The sequence below is a fragment of the Ahaetulla prasina genome, chromosome 7 (genome assembly GCF_028640845.1).
Source record: "Ahaetulla prasina isolate Xishuangbanna chromosome 7, ASM2864084v1, whole genome shotgun sequence".
NCBI lineage: Eukaryota > Metazoa > Chordata > Lepidosauria > Squamata > Colubridae > Ahaetulla > Ahaetulla prasina.
Window position 1 is genome coordinate 27,874,304 of NC_080545.1, and position 26,569 is coordinate 27,900,872.

At 37.9% G+C, this 26,569-nt stretch overlaps 1 protein-coding gene across 4 annotated transcripts in view; it reads left to right on the top strand.

Annotated features, from left to right (window-relative positions):
- SLC13A1 (solute carrier family 13 member 1) overlaps positions 1–21,815 on the top strand; it is a 108,509-nt gene extending 86,694 nt beyond the window's left edge. For 3 of the 4 annotated variants that reach the window (XM_058191278.1, XM_058191280.1, XM_058191281.1), the window contains exons 12-16: positions 2,486–2,589; positions 7,159–7,268; positions 8,616–8,777; positions 9,969–10,106; positions 12,768–14,473. In XM_058191278.1, the coding sequence (XP_058047261.1) occupies positions 2,486–2,589; positions 7,159–7,268; positions 8,616–8,777; positions 9,969–10,106; positions 12,768–12,911 (658 nt within the window). In that variant the 3' untranslated portion in view covers positions 12,912–14,473. Of the gene's footprint in view, positions 1–2,485; positions 2,590–7,158; positions 7,269–8,615; positions 8,778–9,968; positions 10,107–12,767; positions 14,474–21,692 lie in introns of those variants that run through there. The other variant, XR_009156136.1, reaches the window with a different exon arrangement.
- The last annotated feature ends 4,754 nt before the right edge of the window (positions 21,816–26,569 follow it).

The following is a 26,569-nucleotide window of genomic DNA, read 5'->3' on the forward strand; positions in this document are numbered from 1 at the left end:
ATTGAATGAATCAAGATATACACACACACACACACATACATACACATGCACACACACACATACACATACATACATACAAACATATACTTTTGTGGTCTGTCTCTATTCAGTTCATTTTCATCCATTTAGTCTTGCATCTAGAGTCAGATATCCAGTTTGCTTAGCTCAACTTGAAGAATCATTATATTTTGGTTTTTTTAAAAGCTGGAGGTATGAAATAAGCATGATGTAAGAATCATTTCTTTACCTGGAATATAATCTTGCTTTCTTATGGTTTTATTTTTCTGTTAAATTTTCACCACAATTATAATTTCTTTTAAACTATTTTGAATATCCATTATATTCTGCTTTTGGCATGAAATTTCATGTGAATACTCAGAATCCATTCAGGTGTTTGGCCGATTTATATATGCTACTAAATATGAAGTTGTGTATGTGTGTGTTTATATAAAATCTTCTTTGCAGATTTTATTTTCCAATATTATTTACATTTAGTTCCAGGAAATTTCCATGGCAACACGTACGATTATAAGAACCCCATACAGAATAGTTCATGTAAGGTTTATCGTTAGTTTTTCTTTATAGACACTGCAGAATACCTCATTATCCCTCAATATATTTTACATATTTTATGCCCCAATACCTAAAGGAAAGCTGGGCAGCTTTTACTCCTAAAGAGCTCTGGTGAGGCTAAAAATAGACTTATGCCCCAATCAACATACCAAAGGGAGCTGTATAGTAGTGGAATGCAATTGTGGATTTTATTATGGACTGTGAGGATTGTGCCAATAATGGATTTGAGTTTGGATTTGTATGGCTTGTGCCAATAATGAATAATTTTAAAAAAATATTACCAGCATTTGATAAACAAATTGAAGTCAAAATACACGCCCAGTGACAAGAAAATCCAGGCGTCTGTCTTTCCCACAAAAGAAATATGCTGTAAATAAAGACATTTTTTTACTTTGGGTTACTTTTAGCAAATATGTCAACTTTAAGTAAAATTACCATAATTTTAAAAATATTACCAGCATTTGATAAACAAATTGAAGTCAAAATACACGCCCAGTGACAAGAAAATCCAGGAGTCTGTCTTTCCCACAGAAGAAATATGCTGTAAATAAAGACATTTTTTTACTTTGGGTTACTTTTAGCAAATATGTCAACTTTAAGTAAAATTACCATAATTTTAAAAATATTACCAGCATTTGATAAACAAATTGAAGTCAAAATACACGCCCAGTGACAAGAAAATCCAGGCGTCTGTCTTTCCCACAAAAGAAATATGCTGTAAATAAAGACATTTTTTACTTTGGGTTACTTTTAGCAAATATGTCAACTTTAAGTAAAATTACCATAATTTTAAAAATATTACCAGCATTTGATAAACAAATTGAAGTCAAAATACACGCCCAGTGACAAGAAAATCCAGGAGTCTGTCTTTCCCACAGAAGAAATATGCTGTAAATAAAGACATTTTTTTACTTTGGGTTACTTTTAGCAAATATGTCAACTTTAAGTAAAATTACCATAATTTTAAAAATATTACCAGCATTTGATAAACAAATTGAAGTCAAAATACACGCCCAGTGACAAGAAAATCCAGGAGTCTGTCTTTCCCACAGAAGAAATATGCTGTAAATAAAGACATTTTTTTACTTTGGGTTACTTTTAGCAAATATGTCAACTTTAAGTAAAATTACCATAATTTTTAACCATCTGTTTACAATGTTTTTCATCTGAGGTTTAAAGGAAAAAAAGATAAATTTAAAACCATATTTGGGAAGATATGGTATTTAAGAAAAAAATGTTTGCAAACACTGAGTGCTAGAAACATTTGAAAGAACTAAGAGTTTTGATACATATGCTGAAATATTTATCAAATTTTAGCAAAAATATTTTTGGGGCAAAATTAGAATAAGATGAACTAAACTTCTGAGTTAAAGTAAGTAGCTATAAGAAAATCATTTTGTAAAAGTGGCAGAGATATTTGTGCACACTCCAGATATTTAACAAGATATTTTGTGAAAAAATCTGTTTTTCTTCCTAGCACAATATCTTTCTACATATATTCACATACTGTATGTAAGCATCTGTAATTTTTCTAACAAATATTAACAGAATTTGTTGGCATTTCTAGTAAATGGAAATGGTATATATATTTTCAGGCAGGTCAAAAGCTGAACTGTACAAATGCTTTATGTAAAAGATCGAAATGTATAAAATTATTTTATATTACCTATTTATTATTATTATAAAATCTGATTTCCTTTAGGCTGTTGCAGTGTTTCTTGGGAGATAAAATAATCCAGAGAGTAAATCTGATTACTAATCCAATATATTTCCCAATACTTTCAAATAAATACTTTCTGAAAGTATTCTGAAGCCTGATTGGGTTGATGTATATTATTGCTGAAAGATAATCACCAAATTATTTTCCTAGACTTGTAATATTTATTTTCTAAGTAAATATCTCTTTTTTTAGATATCCAGGCTTTGCTACAGATTCAACAGTGGCTTTACTAATTGGGCTCCTCTTCTTCATTATTCCTGCAAAAAGATTGTCTAGAACTTCAAATGGAGAAAACAGTTGAGTATATTTCCTTGCCCATTTTTGCTGCAATTGCTTAATTTAGAAAATTATGCAACCCTACACATGGATGGATGGATGGATGGATGGATGGATGGATGGATGGATGGATAGATAGATAGATAGATAGATAGATAGATAGATAGATAGATAGATAGATAGATAGATAGATAGATTCACTACTTCAGCTTCAATCGCAACAATACACGAGCACACAATAGATTTAAACTTAATGTGAACTGCTCCAATCTTGATTGTAGAAAATATGACTTTAGTAACAGAGTTGTTAATGCCTGGAATGCATTACCTGACTCTGTGGTCTCTTCCCAAAATCCCCAAAGACTATCTACTATTGACCTCACCCCATTCCTAAGAGGTCTGTAAGGGGCGTGCATAAGAACACCAATGTGCCTACCATTCCTGTCCTAATGTTCCCTTTGATTGTATCCAATTTGTATGGTTATTTCACGCTTATACTTATATATACTGTTGTGTTTGACAAATAAAATAAAAATAAAAAAATAGATAGATAGATGTATAGATGCTATAGAGCACTGCATATCAGAACAACTAGACACAAGGACAGTTTTTTTCCTGAATGCCATCACTCTGCTTAACAATTAATTCCCACAACACTGTCAAATAATTTACTAAGATTGTATTACTATTACTCTTCTCTTCCTTACTAGTATCTATCTCTTCCCACTTATTACTATAACCATGTTGCTTGTATCTTTCAATTTATATTGTTTTTATTTGTTTCCTAGTACGATTTGTTAGCTTATTAGTAATCTTGACTATCACCAAGTGTTGTATCTTTTTATTCTTGATGAATGTATTTTATTCTGCTTATGTACACTGAGAGCATATGCACCAAAGACAAATTGCTTGTGTGTCCAATCACACTTGGCCAATAAAGAAATCTATACATATATATATACATACATACATACATTTTGGATTCTTCTGCAATTCATCTTACCTACAATGTTTAGTACAGTTGTTTGAAAATGCATACTGCAAATCGATTGTGAGATTTATTTCTAACAAGATCTCCCCTTCCAAGAGAGTGAAAATTCAGTGGATCAGAAAAAAACACCTCTCTCAAATAAAGAAACTCACTACCCAAGTTTCTATCTATAAATAATCTTATCTACTGTAGGATCCTTGGGTGTCATTTATACATTAACCTCTGCCCTAAAATGACTTTTTAGATTTATACTTAGTAAATGTATGCACCCACTAATTGGCTTTTGTAGACAATTATATATCATTTTGTGGTGCAAATGCAGGATTTGAAGTTTACTCAACAGATTTTCTTGTTCTAACCGAGCCAAGAGCCTGTGTGGAAATGTAAATTGTAGTCGTTTTCCATGGGCAATATAATCATCAAATGAACATGATTTATAATCACCGATGGGGGAAGAAAAGGACATGAGGGTATGTTTTTAAAAAATCAAAATGGTGGTTAAAAATACTCCACTGGAGCCATTGCCTTGACTTTTTTTTTCATCACCTCCCTACCAATCTCTTCAAGATGCATCTGGGTTCCCGTAGTAGAGATGTGCCCATCAGGTTTCCGAGCATTCCATCAGCCGAGGGCCCAAGGTAGGGGTGGCGGGGTGGCGGTTATTATTAGGGAGAGTCTGGAACCGAGGGAGACCACTGTGCCTCAGATAGCTGGGTGTGAAACCCTCTATGTGAAGTGGGGTCATAGGATTCAGGTGGGCTTGTTGATCACGTACCTGGCTCCTTGCTGCGTGACAACAGCCCTGCCCGAGCTGTTGGAGTTGTTGGCCGGGTTGGCAGTTGAAACCCCTAGACTTTTGGTCATGGGGGATTTCAACTTGCCATCAACTGGTGCGGCATCCTCGATCGCTCGGGAGTTCATGGCTTCCATGACGGCCATGGACCTGACTCAATTAATTGATGGCCCTACTCACATTGGGGGTGGCACCCTAGACTTGGTTTTTATCTCTGGCCAGTGGTTGAATGATCGGAATGATCTGATTTTAAATGATTTACGTATTGAGCCTTTGTCATGGTCAGATCATTTTCTCCTTTGTCTGGACTTTCAGACCGCTACCCACCGCCGCAGGGAGACGGAACCAATGCGTTGGTTCCGTCCCAGGCGCCTGATGGATCCTGAGAGGTTCCTGACGGAGCTTGGGCTGTTTCCCGTGAACCTGGCCCACAGCACGACTGAAGAACTAGTCGCGGCCTGGGAACAGGCCGCGGCTGAGCTTTGGACTGTGTCGTGCCTTTGCGGCCTCTGACCCGGCGTCGATCTTAACCAGCTCCTTGGTTCTCCGAAGAGCTGAGGGAGATGAAACGCCGGAGAAGACGCCTAGAGAGTGTCTGGAGATCCAGCCGTTCTGAGGCTGACCGGACACTAGTTAGGTCCTATAGCAGGACCTACCTAGTGGCACTGAGGGATGCGAAACGTTCCTACGTTTCCTCCCTCATTGTGTCGGCAGATAACCGCCCGGCCGCCCTGTTTTGGGTGACCCATTCCCTCCTTCAACAGGAGGGGCGGGAGGACCCCCTACAAGGGCGTGCCGAGGAGTTTAACGGTTATCTATACGATAAAATCGTTCAGCTTCGGGACGGATTGGCTCAAAATTGGGTAGATCCAGACGAGAGTTCCGAGACCTGTCTTGTTGAGGTGGTTTGGGATGATTTTGACCCTATGACTCCCGAGGACATGGACAGGTTGCTGGGAAGACTGAATGCCACCACATGTTTACTGGACCAGTGCCCCTCCTGGTTGGTGCTGGCCACATAGGAGGTGACACGAGGCTGGCTCCAGGGGATTATTAATGCTTCTCTGTGGGAGGGGATCTTTCCCGCTGCCTTGAAAGAGGCGGTGGTGAGACCTCTCCTCAAGAAGCCTTCCCTGGACCCGGCTGTTTTAGGAAATTATCGTCCGGTCTCCAACCTTCACTTCACGGCGAAGGTTGTAGAGAGTGTGGTGGCATGTCAGCTACCCCAGTACCTGGATGAAACCATCTATCTAGACCCGTTCCAGTCCGGCTTCCGGCCCGGATACAGTACGGAGACAGCTTTGGTCGCGTTGGTGGATGATCTCTGGAGGGCCAGGGATAAGGGTTACTCCTCTGCCCTGGTCCTATTAGACCTCTCAGTGGCTTTTGATACCATCGATCATGGTATCTTGCTGCGCCGGTTAGAGGGGTTGGGAGTGGGAGGCACCGTTTATCGGTGGTTCTCCTCCTACCTCTCTGACCAGACGCAGACGGTGTTGACAGGGGGGCAGAGATCGACTCCGAGGTGCCTCATGTGTGGGGTGCCGCAGGGATCGATTCTCTCGCCTCTCCTGTTCAACATCTACATGAAGCCACTGAATGAGATCATCAGTGGTTTTGGGGTGAGATACCAACTGTACGCTGATGACACGCAGCTGTACTTCTCCACCCCAGGCCACCCCAACGAAGCTGTTGAAGTACTGTCCCGGTGTCTGGAGGCCGTACGTGTCTGGATGGGGAGGAACAGGCTCAAACTTAATCCCTCCAAGACGGAGTGGCTGTGGATGCCGGCACCCCGGTACAGTCAGCTGCAGCCGCAGCTGTCTGTTGGGGGCGAGTCATTGGCCCCAATGAAGAGGGTGCGCAACCTGGGTGTGCTCCTGGATGGGCGGCTGTCTTTCAAAGACCATTTGATAGCCGTCTCCAGGAGAGCTTTCTATCAGGTTCGCCTGATCCGCCAGTTGCGCCCCTTCCTGGACCGGGATGCCCTAAGCACACTCATGCTCTCGTTACCTCTCGTCTGGACTATTGCAATGCTCTCTACATGGGGCTCCCCTTGAAGAGCACCCGGAGACTCCAGCTAGTCCAGAATGCGGCTGCGCAGGTTATTGAGGGAGCCGTTCGGAGCTCCCATGTAACACCTATCCTGCGCAGACTGCACTGGCTGCCTGTGGTCTTCCGGGTGCGCTTCAAGGTGTTAGTTACTACCTTTAAAGCGCTCCATGGCTTAGGACCGGGATACCTACAGGACCGTCTACTGCCAACGTCTATCTCCCAACGACCGGTGCGCTCCCACAGAGAGGGGCTCCTCAGGGTGCCGTCAGCCAAGCAATGTCGGCTGGCGGCCCCAGGAGGGCCTTCTGTGGCGGGGCTCCTACCCTATGGAACGAGCTTCCCCCTGGACTCAGACAAATATCTGACCTTCGGACCTTCCGCCACGAACTCAAAACCTACTTATTTTGTCTTGCTGGACTCGCTTAAATTTTAAATTTTAGGGTTTTTAAATTTTTTAGTAAATTTTAGTGGGAATATTTTTATCTATAAGTAGCCAAATTAAATAGGTTTTTTAAGGGTTGTTTTTAGTTTTGTACTGTTGTTTTCTTTCTGTATTTTACTTGTGGCTGTACACCGCCCTGAGTCCTTTGGGAGAAGGGCGGTCTATAAATAAAAATATTATTATTATTATTATTATTGGGTGAAAATACGTTTAAAATCAAATGGAAGAGTAATAAAAGGATGCCTGTAGTGAGTTTTTCTATAGTTACTAATATAAATTTTTTTAAAAAAACCTTTCTGTCTTTTCAGTTGTTTTTGACTACACTCCACTGATATCTTGGAAGGAATTTCAAGCGTGCATGCCCTGGGAAATTGCCATCCTCGTTGGCGGTGGATTTGCACTGGCTGACGGCTGTGAGGTAATGCAAGTTTTTACCATTACATCAGTTTATAAGGTGTAAGGGAGTTACAAGAGAAGCGCAAAGAATGGCAGTGATCTTTTGATGGTTTTATTTATTGCAATCTAGGTAGGTAAAACCTTCAGTGAGGTTCCTCAAATGAGCATAATTTTCCTCATATAGAGGCTAGACCTCGTTTAGTGACCACAACTGGGATAGGCAATTTGAAGCGATTGCTAAATAAAACTATAGCTGTATTTACAATCTTACTTCAGCTTTCCTTTGTTCTGCAGTCATGCAAAGGTTGTAATTGCGAGGATTGGTGACAAACTTACGCTTTCATCACCATCATAACTGCAAATGGCCACTAAATCAGACAGTCACTAATATAGTATACTAACTGTATACTATATACCTATATACTAATATAGTCAAAAAGTCACTGTTCTTCAATGTAACAGATCTATCCCAAGTTTTTCTGCTGCTGTGAAAGAGTTGCACTGGAACTATATCCAAATCCAATTATAAGCAGATTCTGATACTATTGATAAATTAAAATAATTTCTTGTCAATTCAATGACTTGATTATGTTCTAATTTCATTATTTCTTTATTTAAAAATCAAAATAGAGCCATTCAAATCTCAAGGGAGAATGTTGGTTCACACTACCGCAACAGAAAAGAAAAGAAAAACATTTAGATAGAGGTTTAAGCTACGTGCAATTGTTGGAGAACTATTTGTTAAACTAGATCTATTCTAAGTACCATATGTATTAATGCTGGAACATACAGATAATTTTATTCTTCATGTGGACTCATTAGCACTATATATGACTAAGGTTAAAAATAGAGGACTTAAAACAAAGCTTCTTAAATCTAAGAGATGATCCTAAACATACTTATATTGAACATTTTCCAATTGATGTATTTGTTCTATAATCCTCCAATTATTATTTGTAAATTTGTAAATTTGTAAATTGTAAATTATTTACTATTTGTAAAATGGGGCTCAAGCAAATATTCACTTAGCAGTTTCATGGTCATCCACACACATCAAGAATCTCTGAAAAAAAGCAGATATGGATGCAATTTATCAGATCTGGCATCTAAGGAGCTGTGGTTATTTATACAAAATGTTACACATTACTTATGTGGCTAAAATATACTCACTCACTCAGGCTGAGCATTCTATGTTCTATGAATATATTTTTCTAGAAGGAAAAGTAAATCATATCGTAGGAATGGGTCTCTTGTCTCTTTCCATTTCCATATTGATCTTTTGGATTAAGAAGCCATTTGGTTAATATTACATTTACACAAATTGTTTAATTAAATTTATGGATAACTAAACAATTACTGTTTTTCCCAGGACTCAAAACTCTCAGCCTGGATTGGAAGCAAATTAACCCCATTAGGATCACTACCCATATGGCTAATAATTCTCATTTCATCTTTGATTGTGACCACAATAACTGAAGTAGCCAGCAATCCTGCTACAATCACTATATTTTTGCCTATTTTAGCCCCTTTGGTAAGTAATCTGATTTAGGTTTGAAACTGCTGATTTACACTCGTAGCAGTTAAAGATCACTAAAAGGTTGGATTTAAAACAGGAGTTTTGCAATATGAATTAATGGCAGAGAATGGTTAGTTATATAAGATTATTTAATTCAAGACTACAAAAATAAAGTATTGTGAATAATTCATAATAGGATTTTTCTCTGTTAGTTTCGTGAGCTATAACAAGTAATCAATGTTTATTTGACTCTTAAGCAAAGATATAATTGAAGCTTGAAGTTTTTGCTTCTATGGTATTCATCGAGATGCATTAAGATAACATCTTAAAAGAGTTTTTGCATTATTCATTATATTTACTTATTAAACAAATTTATATGGCTGCTCAACTCACTCACAGTGACTCTGGGTGGTGTACAATATTCTACATATAGAAATACTTCTGTCCTTAGTATCTTTATGTAGTTTTGTCATAATATATAAAGTTCTCCAATTCCTGTGATAGTCAATAGCCTTGAGATTTTCGTGTTGTTTTCCATCCAATTATTAAGTAGCTCTGACTGTGCTTAGCTTTTCAGGTCAACTAAGATCTACCAGAGTTTATTGTAAATGCATTCTTCTTATAGTTATGGTTAAATTACTTACATTTGTAATAAAGAATGTACTTATATAAGAATAAGGAAGCATTCTATATTATGTAAGCTAATACATATCACAAAATTATAGGACTATCATGGATGTTTTGATTAAGGAGTCTTTAGCTGGAACAGTAGAGAATTACCAATCTTCATAGCTAGAAACCTTTTAGGTTGAGCAATATTATACAAAGTACAGAAAAAAGTAAGAAGTTATGAGATCATTTATAGATTTTACATTCCAAGCCACAATCCTCCATATGGGAGATTAATATGAACAATATAAGCAATAATGATTATAAAAGTTTGGTAAATGTTCTATTTTAAGTATCATTTAAATTTTTATTTAATAATTACAGTACCTGTAGTAATATTATTCCTTGGATAATCTTTCTTGCAGCTTCATCCAAATTTGGATGGATTACAGTTTACATCATCCTCATTAGCAGGCTCATTTTGGAGATGATAGGAATTATAGTTCAATACAGTTAGAAAATTCTAATTTCAGATCAAATTTGTCCTTCAAATGAACAAATATTAACTACTAACCCTGAATTTCTCTTGTCTAATAGGCTGAAGCCATCCATGTTAACCCGCTTTATATCTTGATACCATCAACCCTCTGTACATCATTTGCATTTTTGCTACCAGTAGCAAACCCACCCAATGCCATTGTATTTTCTTATGGTCACCTTAAAGTTATTGATATGGTAAGTTAACAGTAAGAAAAAAATAATTTGAGAACTTTTTTCAAATGTTATTGTTGTTAATAATATTGAGAATACATGAGAAAGTATATTGACATCTATTATATGTGTTGGTGGTGGCATCGAAGAATCTTTAATTCTCAAAAGGCCATCGCTGTTCCCCTCCCCCCCATCCTTCACAATTATAATCCAGTTTTCAATATTCCAATATTGTGGGGAAGGTTGTGGAAAAGGTGGTTAGATGGCAGTGGCAGCTACAGAAGCTCTTGGAAGATATAGATTATATGGACAGTTTCAGTCGAATTTTCATTTATCGATTATTTGACAGAAATTGGATGTAATGGTGCATCATCCTTGTACTATGTCATCTGTTAGCAGCTTTTGATGCAGTTGACTGTGGTGAATTACTGCAATGTACCGCTAGGTGAGCTGCCCTTGAAGATCATCCAGAAGCTTTGGCTGGCCAAAAATGAAGTGGTCTGTGCCATAACAGACAGTTCTTATTACTCCTGTGTGATATCATTAGTAAGTGAACTGAACTGGTTATCAGTTGGCTTCCAGCTGCAATTCAAGTTGTCACCTAGAAAGCCCTTCTTATATTATCTGTGGGACAACCTACTCTGATAATTTCTGCCTGCTCAGTACATTCAGGCAAGAGTGCTTGTGCTCCAGTCCCCTCAATTAAATGCTGTCATCGTAAGGGACCAAAGAAGTGGGTCTTCTGTTTTGCTGCCACTACCTTCTGGAACACTAATCTCCAGAGGTACATATGGCATCCATTGTCTTAGGGGTCCAAGGGCTCTTTAGACCTGGCTTTGGTCCTAGGCCTGAGCTTAATATGCTAGTGGAGACCCCGTCAAGTGTATTTATTGCTAAGGTTCTTTTTTTCCAGGTTGTTATGCTGTGTGGTATGTTTTTAATTGTTTTAAATTTTATATTTGATGCTGCAATCTGCCCAGTTTTTTGGAGTGCAACAAATCATCATTATCACCATCCTTAGATGGTGATAGGTGCCATGAAGCACCCAACAGAACATTTATAATAACAGGCAGGTTGCTTAAACTTAATTCAGGGAACAGGCTCAGCTTCTTTTTAGTAGCACATTATAACCGTTTATGACAACGTTTGAATATGAAGTTCTTTCTGTCTGCCCTAAATTAGATGTCATAGGTCAATGATGGCTAACCTTTTTGCCATTGTGTGCCAAAAGCGGGGGGAGTGTGGAGGGGTTGTGCACGCGCATGCACCCACCCATAATTCATTGTCCCCCGCACCACCACGCATTGTGAGCAACCCCCCCACGCTCCCCAAGCTTTTGGCACGTGACGGTAGGCCCATTTTTTGCTCTCCCCAGGCTCCAGAGGCTTTCTTGGAGCCTGGGGGGGCTGAAAATGCCTTCTCCATCTCCCGGAGTCTGTCTGGAGGCTGGAAACGACCCATTTCCCAACTTCTGGTGGGGCCGGAAGGCCCATTTTTCACTTTCCCAGGCTCCAGAAGCTTTCTTGGAGGCTGGAGAGGGCAAAAACAGCCTCTCCCCCTCCCCGAGGCCCTCCAGAGGCCGGAAACGGCCCATTTCCCAACTTCCAGTGGGCCCGGAAGGCCAGAAAATCAGCTGGCCAGTGCGCATATGCGCTCTGGAGCTGAGCTAGGGCAACACTCACATACCCACAGATATAGCTCACGTGCCACCTGTGGAGTCACCCGTGCCACAGGTTCCCCATCATGGCCATAGGTTGTACAGAACTTGTCATAGTGTGTGAAGTAGACAAAACATTTATAGGAGTCAGGTAATTCTCTTCTCTCTAAACTACTATTCATGATGTCTGGTAAGCTGTATCTAGCAGGTGGGACTTACATGAATGAGTTAAAAAGTCTTCATATATGATGTTTAGAAACAGACTTTGAAAGAGATTGTGCTCTGACCTTTCTTGAAAAGACTCTCCCTGGGGCCAGAGCTTTTAGATAATTTCTACCCAGTTGGAAATATTCCTTTCTAAAGACGGACAACCATCTATAGATGTTATTTGGGAAAAATCTAATCTTCTAGAACTATTTAGTGTGGTTTAGAGAAAAAACTGAAATAATTTTGGTTGTTTAGACTGATACTTTCAATCAGACTATGTGGACTAAAAGGAATTTGTCAACAGTATTTGAAAAAAAAAAAACACCAAGGGATTTTTTCTGGAGAGGTTCAGTGGGTTGTGATCGTTTGTTACAATCATTTGATTTCTGTATAATCGCACAGTATACATTGCAAAATCCATAGTGCTCCATTCTTTCTCCCCATATCCTGCCAGTGGTACTCATTCAAAGCTCTGAAATGAAGTATTATCAAGGTACCAACAAGAAACTTCCCTGGGCAGAAGAGCCTATCTATTTTAGTATTAAAATGTACCACATGAGTTTTCATCTGCTGATCCACTTCCAGCAATGAAATCTAAACATGAGAAAACAAGTGTTTAGAAATTAGACTGAGGAAATAATGAGCAGTGTTCAATTGACTATTCTGATTCAAAATTTAGTGCTATCCATAATAGTTTTTAAATCATTATTATGTCACTTCTTTTAATTTTTGCAAGTTTGTTCTAGAAAAGTTGATATTTCTGTTAACTTTCTATTTGCTTTATATATATATATATATATAAACATATATTCCTTCTTTAGGTAAAAGCTGGACTGGGTATAAACATCATTGGAGTTGCTGTTGTGATGCTCGCCATTATGACATGGGCACAGCCAATGTTCAACCTCCATACATATCCATCTTGGGCACCCTTGCCTTCTGCTACCAATATCAGTGTACATTAAAGGAAGAAGAGCAGGTTGCTTTCCTTCTTTCTCCCAACGATGGTGCTAGCTGATAGATCTGTATGGCACAGTGCAGCTATGATCTAGGATAAGTTGCACTTCATAGTTCCTTGTCCTAAGTACGGGTACAGCTGGCTGGAGATCAACAAAAGAAGAATGTTACAACCTGAAAAATGCAACAGAAAGTAAGTCTGTACAAAGGATCAGTCAGTTCTTCCTGCTGAGACTGTATTCGCCAGAGTTAGAAAATGGCATTTGTACATTATGCACATTCATTATGAATGATAATTTGTCCCTGTTTTTGGGTCACAAAATAAAATAGTATGATTGTTAAAATAATGATAGGAGAATAATACTATGGACAGACAGATAGACAGATTAATGTATGAGAAACAGAGACTTTAGATACTGGGAACCCAATGTTTTTAATTTATTAGTAAATGTCCCCTAGTCCCATCTTCTTCCAAGATGCTGACCCTTTATGTATTCATATGATACATTTCATACTATCAACTAACACTCCCCATGAGCTTTCCTCCCCAGGATGACATTTATTGCTAAAGGAAAAAAATCCCAGACAAGTAACGAAAGCTTTAGAAATTCAACCTATCATGCTATGACAGATAGAGTAGGATAATTTATATTGAGGGATTCATACTATTCCACATTATGTTCATTATTTGATATATCAAAAAAACCCTTTATTCTGAGGATGAAACTCCATCCTTTAATTAAGATTCGAAAAGTTTACTAAATCATATGGATTTGATATAACCAGTTGCTTATGAAAAATACATCTCAGCCAATTCTTAGTGCTTCATTTTTTGAACTAAAAGTTTAAGCACCTTTTTCATTAATAAAACTCCTCCTCAGTCAATTACATGGACAAGTGTTGCCATTATAAGTGTTTCTTCTAGAAACTTGGGTTTTCGGGTTGTCGTTGTTGTTATTTTTACCAGCCGAGACCTCTGGGATGTCTGGGGAATTTTCCACCCAATTACTAGCCGGTCACAATTATTCTTATTGCCTTATATCAGGGGTCTCCAACCTTGGCAATTTAAGCCTGGCGGACTTCAACTCCCAGAATCCCCCAGCCAGCTTTGCTGGCTGGGGAATTCTGGGAGTTGAAGTCCGCCAGGTTTAAAGTTGCCAAGGTTAGAGACCCCTGCCTTATATTCCAATTGTACTGTGTAGGTCCATTTTAATGAAAACAATCTTGGAAGAATTATAATAATTTCTTGCCTTATACATAATTGCCTTATACATAATTTCTATGTATGACCACTACCAAAATTCATGGGAGCTTTTTAAAAACTTTTTAGAAACATGATGATGTCAAATAGTATCTTAATAACTGTTAAAAGAAAATTATACTGCATTCATCCATTTCTTAGTCTGGGTGCATGCTAAATATTCCATTAAAAGAAGATGGAATAACGTTTTTAAATATATTTATTTTGTGCTTTTGTATTAAAATATATCTTTCTTTTAAACTAAATGTATTGTTAAATATTTATGTATCACCAATGTTAAATGCTGTAAATAAAATATTCTGTACAATTACTTCACAAGAGCGTCATATAGTACAAATTTGTTTGTGTTACAACATAAAGAGTGTAACTACTTTTAAAATATAAAGTTATTAGTGTAGAACAGCAGTTCTCACCCTTGGCAGCTTGTCACCACTCGTTGCCAAAAGGAAACATGTTTAGGAATATGCAAAGGTTTCAAAGTTGAAATGCTCCAGCCTGAAATTATTTGCAGATAGGGAACTAGTTCTGACCAGTTTAGGATTCAGGTGGCTGTACCAACTCATGAGCTTACCAGTTTACTTCAGGAAATTTCTTCAATGAGAACATTGCTATTGTGTGAATGTTTTTCTCGTTTTCCTGTTTACCCTGTTCAGCCAATTACCTCCCGTGTAGCCCAGCTATAACTCCAAATTTTATCAGCCTATCTAACAAAATGAAATTCAGTGGTGAAAAAAGTAAGGTTCTACCTTTAGGCAAGAAAAACAAAATGCACAGGTATAGTATAGGCGCTACCTAGCTCAATAGTAATAACTGGGAGAGGGATCTTGGAGTCCTAGAGGACAATCACTTAAATATAAACCAGCAGTGTGCTGCAGCTGCCAAAAAAGCCAACATATTTCTAGGCTACATCAAGACAGGGATAGAACCATGATCACATGAAGTGTTAATACTACTTTATAAGGCTTGGTAAGGCCACATTTCGAATACTGCATCCAGTTTTGGTCGCCACAATGTAAAAAAGATGTTGAGACTCTAGAAAGAATGCAGAGAAGAGCAACAAAGATGATTAGGGTATGTCTAGTTTGATGACAACTTAGCCCTTAGAGCAACATAGGGGACTAGAAGCTAAAACATATGAAGTACGGTTGCAGGAACTCGGTACGCCTAGTTTAATGAAAAGAAGGACTAGGGGTGACATGATAGCAGTATGCCGATATCTCAGAGGTTGCCACAAAGAAGAGGGAATCAAGTTATTCTCCAAAGCACCTGAAGATAGGACAAGAAGCAATGGATAGAAACTAATCAAGGAGAGAAGAAACCTAGAACTAAGGAGAAATTTCCTGTCAGATGAATTAATCAGTGAAACAACTTGCCTCCAGAAGTTGTGAATGCTCCCACACTGGAAGTTTTTAAGAAGAAATTAGACAAACATTTCTCTGAAATCATAGAGCGTTTCCTGCCTGAGCAGGGGGTTGGACTAGAAGACCTCCAAGGTCCTTTCCACCTCTGTTATTCTGTTCTGTTATTGCATAATCCACATTTATTAGTTAGATGACTATATTTCACTTTTTATACGTAATTCAAAAACACTGTGACATGCCAGAGGAGTTAATACACATGTTTTCTTTAATAAAAGGAGTTTTCTTTAATAAAAGGAGCAAAGGCTGGAGGATATTTCTGACCAAGCTTTCTTCAGTGATTTTTATTATTTATCATCGTACCCAATGTATGTCTTGGAGGCTCAAAACTTTTTTAAAAAATTAAAAACCATAGAATTTCTACACCAAGAAAAAATGTCCATCATTATGTACACATTAACATTACTTCGGAAGCAGGAATCTGAATACTATAGTTACTGCTACATAAGCTATGATTACTAATGACCTCAAGGCAAATGTAAGGCATGTAAACAAACGAAATGTAGGAGTTAAAAAACATTATTATAAAACAAAAACTGGTGGGTGGGTGAATTTATTTTATTTATTAACTTATAAATTGTTTCAGTCAAAAGATTCTAAACAACATGCAAGAGCAAATGCAGAGCCAGTACAAGCATAAAAGCAAATCCCACACAACACTTAAACAAATACAATAATAGAAAATAAAACGTAGCGTATCATGACAGGCAATTACAATTTAATAAGACTTTTGTTCTCTGGAGTACCTGAATACACTGAAATACCAAGGGTACTAGAACCCCAAGGGTTACATGAGTGTGGGGTCTGCCAAGCTGCTCCAGAAGAGAAAAAGTCTAAATTGTCAAGGCCCCTCTCATTGCAGCCTTCAGCAGGCATTTAATTTAGTTTAGTGCTGTGGTGGTTCAGTGGTTAGAATGCAGTAGTGCAGGCTACTTCTGCTGACTGCCATCTGACTGCAATTTGGCAGATCGAATCTCACCAGGCTCAAAATTGACTCAACCTTCCATCCTTCCGAGATGGGTAAAATGAGAACCCAGATTGTTGGGGGCAAGATGCTGACTCTGTAAACCGCTTAGAGAGGCTGTAAAGCACTCTGAAATGGTATATAAGTCTAAACGTTATTGCTATTGCTATTAGTAGTCCACTTGAAAGTGGACTACACAAATCACATAGCAGAAGCATCAAGACTGCCCAATAAGCATATTAGTCTGTGGGTGAAATCCAGCAGGTTCTGACAGGTTCTGGAGAACCGGTAGCGGAATTTTTGAGTAGTTCAGAGGACCAGTAAATACCATATCTGGCTGGCCCCAGAGTGGGATGGGAATGGAGATTTTGCAGTATCCTTCCCCTGCTACGCCCACCAAGCCACGCCCACAGAACCAATAGTAAAAAAAATAGGATTTCACCACTGTATTAGTCTCCTGTATTCTGCACTGGTTAAAATTTCCAGGGCAGGGTTTCAATGGCCCCACATAAAGTAATTTTCAGCAATCCATACAAGAGATGACAAGAGCAAGAAGGACTATCTTCAGTGCCCTCTGTTCTACCTAAGGTTGCAACTGGTGCCCAGGCAGAGTTAGGCCAAAGTTTTCCTGGATCATAGGCTCCACTCACTTCTCCTGCAGGAGATGTGAACCCAGAATGACCTCCAAATTACAGAACAAAATTGAATTGTTATTTGTTCCTCTCCATCAGATCTTAAATGGCTCAAAACACAAGAAACTACATGTACATCTACATGCATGAAGAACAACTTATGGTGAGTGAAAGAAGAAGAAATCTAATTTTGTAAAAATTCTTAACATAATAATAATAACAGAGTTGGAAGGGACCTTGAAGGCCTTCTAGTCCAACCCCCTGCTCAGGCAGGAGACCCTACACCATTTCAGACAAATGGTTATCCAACATTTTCTTAAAAATTTCCAGTGTTGGAGCATTCACAACTTCTGCAGGCAAGTTGTTCCACTGATTAATTGTTCTAACTGTCAGGAAATTTCTCCTTAGTTCTAAGTTGCTTCTTTCCTTGATTAGTTTCCACTCATTGCTTCTTGTTCCACCCTCAGATGCTTTGGAGAATAGTTTGACTCCTTCTTCTTTGTGGCAACCCCTGAGATATCTGAACACTGTTATCATGTCTCCCCTAGTCCTTCTTTTCATTAAACTAGCCATACCGAGTTACTGCAACCATTCTTCATATGTTTTAGCCTCTAGTCCCCTATGTTTTTCTAAGGGCTAAGTTGAATATGCAAGAAATGACTTGGTGCTACATTGATCTTTTTATTTTGTCTAATTGTCCCTAGCTATTGAAAAGTGACTGCTTTCCACTTGTCTCCTTAACCAACACACTCTGAGCCATCATTATCTCAACAGGCAATCCTAGTGATCAGAAAGTGAAATAAACAATTAAAAAAGGAGGTCTCGCTGGCTAGATTTGACAGACAGAATGAAGACATATTTGCAAATGTGTAGAGCAGTTTTCTCACTTCCTATATTTTAATAAGAGAAATGTTACCCAGGCACCTTTTAAGCAGATCATGAAAATGTCACATTCAAAATGAAGATTTGTTTCCATGGTGGAACTCTTATTTAGATGTACTACCTGATTAAATTGGTGACTTCTACTAAGCCAATATACTGAAGAGTAACATGTTCTGAAAGAGTAGAGGTATACTTGAATATGTCCACTTGATATTTCCCTTGGCCTCTGACTCAACTCAGCAGAAAGTGAGGCTTAACCTAAGTCTGTAGGTTCCTTTTTAATTTTTATCCCTTACCCATGTGGAATAAATGAGATACTTATACTATATAAATAGAGGACCCATTACATCCAGTCCTTTTGTGCTGTAATTTTAAGCCGATAAAGTGGTATCAATATGCAGCTTTGTGGCCCAAAAAGGGAAAGGTTAGCAAAACATAGTTGAGCAGCAACTCCAATAATCAAAATTAATCTATTGTAAAGCCTGATAATCAGGCTGGAAAATAAATTCTGCCAGATTTCACACATCCATTCCTTTTGAGCATATTTCTTACAGGTGATTGGAGTACTAAGCGCAGAGATGCAGTTTTAAGTACCCTGGAGCCATTTGGTTTTAATTTATTGTTGGCTGTGGAGGAAGATATGTCTTAGCCATATCTTCTGTTCCCTTGAATGTACATACACATATGGTTAGGAGTGAGTCTAAAAGGAATTTAAATAAAAGGTGGCATCCGTACAGAAAATTTATGCATGATTCATTTGTTGTTTGGAAGGGAGTAGCTGCTCTTCTTTAACCAATTCATGGATTAAAAAAATGTAAACTTGCACTCAGAATTCATAAATTATGAGGTGCGGAATTAACAACCTGTTCACAAACAATGGAGAAAATTGGCTCAGACAATTTTTAATGTTTAAATAGATTAATAAGTTTACTTTGCCTACCTCCTAGCTGCTGAAGTCTAACAGATGGACTGGCACATTATTTCTAAATAACCTAACCAAAGAATAAAAAAGACAAAAAGATTTGCCAGTTATAATGTCCTTAGGAAAATATCAGGTTTTTGATAGCATCTCCTGCTTTGTTCTGCTCTAAGACCCAGGGCAGAGGTAGCAGTATTTCTCAAATGTCTTGAGATAATACGGGAAGACTGGCTAATTCAGAAGTTCAAATCTCTATGTTTATTGGCAGGGTAGTAGCTTTCAATTAAACACACTATGCGAAACTAAGGTATTTAGCAGGTAAATTCCTTTGAATTTAATTAATGAAGGTATTCTATGTTTAGTTAACCAAGCAAATAAAACAAAATGAAGCAAAACCACTTTCTCCCTGGCACTCTCTCCATTTTCTCCCATCTGAGCCATTTTTTTCTCTAGAACAAAATGGAACTTAAGTGAAAATTCTGAGCTTAAGAATAAGATCATATTATAAAAATGTAAACAAAAATGCACACAATAAAAAAATAAATCACCATGACTCAGATTGCTCTGAAAATAATCTTTCAACCATCTTACTTTGTTTTAAGCTGATGCACATATATCTTCTACTTTGAGTATAATTTTTATTCATTTGAAAGCTTTTTCCTATATAATGTACATATTTAGAATAGAATAAGAGAGTTGGAAGGGACCTTGGAAGTCTTCTAGTCCAACCCTCTGCCCAAGCAGGAGACCCTACACCACTTCAGACAAATGGTTATCCAACATCTTCTTAAAAATTTCCAGTGTTGGAGCATTCACGACTTCTGCAGGCAAGTTGTTAATTGTTCTGTCAGGAAATTTCTCCTTAGTACTAAGTTGCTCCTCTCCTTGATTAGTTTCCACCTGTTGCTTCTTGTTCTACCCTCAGGTGCTTTGGAGTTTGACTCCCTCTTCTTTGTGGCAGCCCCTGAGATATTGGAACATTATTATCATGTCTCCTGTAGTCCTTCTTTTCATTAAACTAGGTATACCCAGTTCCTGCAACCATTCTTCATATGTTTTAGGCTTCAGTCCCCTAATCATCTTTATTAAGAATAGTACATTTAGGAATGTGAAATGTTCCTGCACATTTTTATTTGGTTCCATAGAAAGGAGATGGGAACCACATCTACTTCATTAAAGGGATATTTAATTGATTTCCTTCCTTACCATGTTATGAAACTAAGAAGAATTTGAAATGCCTGTTTTGTCATTGCTATTGATAAAGACAGGAAAGTTGTGTGATTGGTTCTTAAAATGGATATTAAGCAGAGAAGATTTTCCTTTCGTGTTGCTAGTGATCAGATTTTTTTACTTTTTCAACTATGTCACTTAACCACTACAATAGGTACCAAATTCCTATACACACAAAACTGAGGGTTAGAAAAGGCCATATCTCAAAACAAATTTCTATGTGGTTTTTAAACATTTGTAACGAACAGATTGATTGTGCAACCAACCATAATTTATTAAACCTGCATGCTGCCTGACTCCAATGACTCTGGGCAGCTCTCAACAACCAAGGAATTTACAATCAAATCAACAAAAAAGAAAAGATGAAAAACACACCAGACAGATGGAATGAAGGGAGGGATCTCACTCCCTTGCCAAAGGCCTGGGTAAAGAGCCAGGTTTTCACCACACTTGTGAACAATAGCACAGTAGGGTGCATCCTGATCTCAGGGGGAAATTCATTCCAGAGGAAGGAATAATGTGTGATTTAGCTATGATATCACAGCTATGATGTCACATTATCATGTCTTGCACTAATAATGTCAAGTGCAAGGAACCAGAACCAGGGCCGTGGGTGGCTCAGGCTGTAAGATAGCCTTTTATTAAACACAGCTGCTTGCAATTACTGCAGGCTCGAGTCCCATCAGGCCCAAGGTTGACTCAGCCTTCCATCCTTTATAAGGTAGGTAAAATGAGGACCCAGATTGTTGGGGGGGGCAATAATTTGACTTTGTATATAAATATACAAATAGGATGAGACTATTGCCTGACACAATGTAAGCCGCCCTGAGTCTTCGGAGAAGGGCGGGATATAAATGTAAATAAGAAAAAAAAAAGAACGACATTAGAAGGTGATAAGAGCAGTACACTTATTGCTACTCGCCTATTTACAAGAATCTCTCCAGACAAACTGCACCCACTGTAGAACAAGTGGATAAACTCTCCAAAGTGTGTTTTTTGGGGAGAAGAGCTGCTTTCTGTTGTTTCCTCTCCTTCAGTGATTCAGTGATGCTAGCCAGTTTCTTAACACTTCAGCCACCAGCAGTCTGTAGAGTTTCTACAGGAGATATAGAGCATAGCCAGCCCCACAAAAAGGCTGAAGAACAGTTTTTATCCATGTGGGCTGTCAGACTCCTGAATGTGAAATAACATCATAGTATGATGGACTTGCAGAATCGGTGCAACATGTAACATATCCACACAGGTACAATAGGACTGGATGTTTGTTAATATGATTTATTGGGTTAGGGATTTTCTGTCTTCACTGTGAGTTGTATTGTGTTGGGAAGAAGCTCCACCTGAGGGAGCTCCACCAATCTCATTGTACATATGTTGTACAGTGACAATAAAGGTTATTATTATTATTCTCCGTCATCCAGATCATGGTTTTCCCAAAGGTGCTTTTTCAGGAAGTAACCAGACTCCCTTGTTTTTTCTTTTGAAGACATTTCGCTTCTCATCCAAGAAGCTTCTTCAGCTCTGACAGGATAGTGGAGAATGGAAGGATTTATATTCCTTGAAGACAGCTGGTAATTTACATCCTTTTAGAAGATTCAAAAGAAAAAACAGGAAAGTCCTATACATTCTATATCATTTTTGAATGTCTTAATAAAGTTTCATTTATTTAGTATATCATACTTTACAGTCTCCATATGATTTTAGTATTCATACATTGTCTTCCCTCCCTTATCAACTTTAATTCTTATTTCCCTATTAAATCCACCAAGAAATATTAATACCATAGAGTACATAAATTAGTTATACTTGTAGACAAATATTGTTTACTTACAAGAAGAATATTAAGAAATTGACTATTCAGAATTGGAATAGCTCTCAACAACCTTATTGCAATAGACAGAATAAATAGAAATGTAATTGAGTAGTAGAGATTACATACTGTAGTATAGATTTTTAAGGCTAGAATTTACTCCTTGCACAGTGAATAGTGAATTCTGGAGGGCTATTTAATGAGATCCTATGCAAGATACAGGGGGAGCTTTTTTTATACCCTTGATTGTGTCACATTCTCATTTAAGCAAATATTGGGGAGAAATTCTGCAAGGCAAAATAGATTTAAATTCTACCTCTAGTTTGTTAAGAAAGATTATAAAACAAAATAGAAGTTACAGGCCAAAAAAGAAAGAAGGATATATGATCTTTGATGTTATTAACAGGAAATACCTTCCTCTGATACCAAATAAAGAGTGAGAAGATATTTAAAAAACACCCTTCTGAATAATGTGTCAGATGGAATCCCTTCTTCATATAGGAGAAAGGGTCCATTCATTCACCCCTATGCACCCTGGAGGAACAAAGAGGGAAAGCAGGGTTAATAACAAAGTTTCCTAAGAAGATTGGTTTTGACTATCTGGATTTGCTTGAGCTCAGTTCCTGGCTCAATTGCCAGGAAGCAATAGTGAAAGGAAAGGAAAAGATAAGATGCCTTTTTGGTTCAGCATCAGTTTTTTCCAGATTCTGGTGATTAACTACTCTTTATTTACAAGAACTTGACAATGATTTCACAGACAGCTTCTATCAGAAGAGAAGAGAAGAGAAGAGAAGAGAAGAGAAGAGAAGAGAAGAGAAGAGAAGAGAAGAGAAGAGAAGAGAAGAGAAGAGAAATTTTCTTAAACCTTTTTCTCTAAGGACTCCTTCCCACTTTTAAAAATTATGAAGGACCCCAAAGAGTTTTGCTTTATATGGGTTGTATTCAGGGGTGCTATTCAGCTGGTTCTCACAGGTTCTGGAGAACTGGTACCGGAAATTTTGAATAGTTCGATGAACTGGCAAATACCATCTCTGGCTGGCCCAAGAGTGGGGTGAAAATGGAGATTTTGCAGCATCCTTCCCCTGCCATGCCCACCAAGCCACACCCACCAAGCCATACCATGCCCACCAAGCCACGCCCACAGAACTGGTAGTAAAAATAATTGAATTCCACCACTTGTTGTATTTTTCTTAGAACTGACACACTCATAGAATACTTATTGAATCATGTAAAAACAATAATCTCTAAGCCTTACTCCCAAGCCGACCCAGTTTTCTTAATTGTTCTTCTCATCTGGCAGCTCTACGCATGCAGACACTGGGAACTGGTTCCTGCTGTTCTTCTGCCTCACTGCTGTCAGACTCCGGAGGCTGCACATAAGTATCAGATGGCCTTGGCCCCTCTCTGCCTCCAGTGCAGAGCCCTCCTCCGAGCTTTCCTCAGCCCTCAGGACTGGCCCAAGTTCCTCCCCAGCCTCCTCACTCTCCAACTCTGCTGCCAGCTCTGCTGGCTGCCAGCGGGCCACAACATCAGGTATTGATGAGACTAAAAATGGCACTAACTCCACTTAAGGAAAAAAATATAGCAAGCTTAGGAAATTAGAATTTATTTAAAACATGTTTCTTTAAAAAAAAGTGTAAAACATGTTGGACAGTTCATATTTTACCACAGTAGGAAAAAATGCATTTCTACTTCTTAGTACTAATTAAATAGGAAAAAAAGCTGTGCTAAGCAGGATAATAATTGATTACTGCATTTGGTAGCCGTTTTAAATGTACTGACTGAGGAGTAAGAACTATTAAACACAGTGGGATATGCATAAGCTGCCGCGATAGTGAGCTGGATGCTTCAATCCGTCAGCTAATTTTTGAGTGATCCTTTCAGAGTTGCAACCTCTTCATATTCAACTATGAAAGACAGTATATAAATAATTGATTTACTGTTGTTGTTTTTTAAAAATCTATGAAAGAAATCAAGTGGGGGATTGATGCTAAGATCGAAGAAAGCTTGGGTCACTACTTTTTCTCACTACTGTGCAATGGATTCTCAGATTCTCTCAAACTTGCATGTCCGTGTTATTTTCCAGTAATAATTTACGCTCCCATCAGGACCCTTAACTTGGCAAAGGGAGAGAGAGACAGATGGCAGGACTTAAGTCATTTATTCTGGTGCCTCTGAGTCAGTCTTGACTCTTGGCAACTACCCTGATATATCACAGCATTTATATTTTTTTGGCCAGGATTTCAGAAGTGGTTTGCCATTGCATTCTTCCTGGGGTTGAGCAAGTGACTGGCCCAAGGTCACACAGTTAGCCTTGGGTCTAAAGCAAGACAGAAACTCAAGGTGACCCAGTTTCTAGCTTGATGCCTTAATCATTACGCCTAATCGGGAATGATTTAAATTGAATATCATTGTTTTTCTCTAGCATTAAGACTTTTGACTGGGCCATTAGATGCACACACACACCCAAAAAAAGACGCCCTTACCACAGACCTGGGAATCAAATGACTTTAAAAAACAAAGTTGCTGATTTCTTCTGGATGAATTAGTTTTCCTCAATCAAGAAAATTTATATTAAAAACTGGAAAAAAGAGCACAAATTTGGTGGCTGCTTTTCCTAACGTTGGTTTCAACTTGAAACCTTAAATGTTCAAATTAAAGAAGTATGATAGTTCTTTTAGCTTTTTTTAGAGCAGTGGTCACCAACCTTTCGGACCTCAAGGACCACTAAATTCATAATTTCCAATCCCGTAGACCACTAATATGATCTGCCTAATGACTGACTGGGTGGGCGTGGCTAAGTGGTCATGGGACTTGGTGGGCATGGGCAACTCGATGCCATTCATGCTTCACCAGCCTCTACTCACCCCTCCCTTCCCAGCCACTCCTCACCTGCCTGCTCAGGCTCCTTAGGGTCCCAACAGGTAGCAGTTGTTGGAACTAAGCAGCCACCATGAGAAAGAATCCATAGTCTGAGGACCCCTGATTTCGTGCAATATAAAAATTGCAAATAATTTTTCTGCGAACCACCAAAATTTTCTCGCGGACCACCAGTGGTCCACGGACCACCAGTTGGTGACCACTGTTTTAGAGTCCTTGTTAATTATAATATGCCTGTATATTGAAATTTTATCCTATGGCCTGCATTATATTATAATAATAGCCTACAATTAGATTATATAATACATGGTCCTTTCTTCTGTTCATAAATATGCTGATCTATCCTAATTGTATAGAAACCTCCTTCATCCTTTCCATTTTTATCCATATATTGAGATATGATTTCTAGCATTTCTGATCCATTGAGTCCATTTACAGTAAATAAATGGGACTAAGCTAGAGAATTGTGGATCAGTTGTGATCTTGAATAATTCTGTACTGTGTTCAGTCATGTACAAGTCATCTGAAACAAAACTGGCTTCATTTGGGGTCTATTAATCTCTAATCAAAACATATTTGCTAAGATCTATTTTGTTTTTCTGAAAGCTTTGAAAAATGTTGTAAAGAAGAGACAAACTTTAAAAAAATAACTCAAAGCAATAACCAAGAAGGTTTTAATTTTGCTTTTTCAGACCTCACCAATGATTAAAATCATTCTAGTATAGTTTTTATTAAATCCCTCATGCCCAATGTTTGCAATTTGAAAATCCTAAATTAAAGGAAAAATTGTATTTTAAACACTATTTATTTAGTATTAAATTACTTTTTTAAACAGCAAGGAAGCTGAACTGCTGGTATAATCCAATAATAATAATAATAATAATAATAATAATAATAATAATAATAATAATAATAATAATAATAATAATAATAATAATAATAATAATAATAATAGCAACCTAGCTGCAGCTTCAGAAGCATCAGCCATAGGGATATAGGAATAATGTGTATATCTGCCAATTCCCATGGTTGACAACTATACCATGAACTGCTTTTTGTATCTATGTGTCAAATTAGCCGACCGCCAGCAAAAAAGAGACGAAACAGCTCTTATGCAATCAACCCATCTTGCTTCTCTTTTTTGCTTAGGCTCCAGTTAACGGATTTTTACATGTTATGTGCATTATTTTTCTATTAATAGAACTTACATACATGTAACCAATACCTGCCAGTAATGTTCCATATAACAAATTTATCTTTTTTAAAAATTTCCTGATGGAAAGTCAGCCTTACTGAGCTACATACCATCAAATTCTTGGCTGTTAAATACATTTCCAGAATTGTCTATATATTGTACCTTTGCAAATTTTGCCAGATCAGATGACTTATAAATGACTCCTTAGTGGTCAATTTTATTGATAATTTTTTTTCCATAACATCACTCCACCAGACATATGGACCTTCTAGTCCATATGCCTTTCCTAACTTTGGGAAACTTCTCACCTGATCTGTATTGTGCTTTCTATGCCACAAACTTCAGGTCTTGTCAAATAAAATGTACACTTTTTCACCATGATATCTTTCCCTGATGTAATATCATGCAACATATTGTAGAATTCTATCTTTTATTTCTGAGAAAGCAGTGACATTTCCTTTTCTAAATAAATAAATAA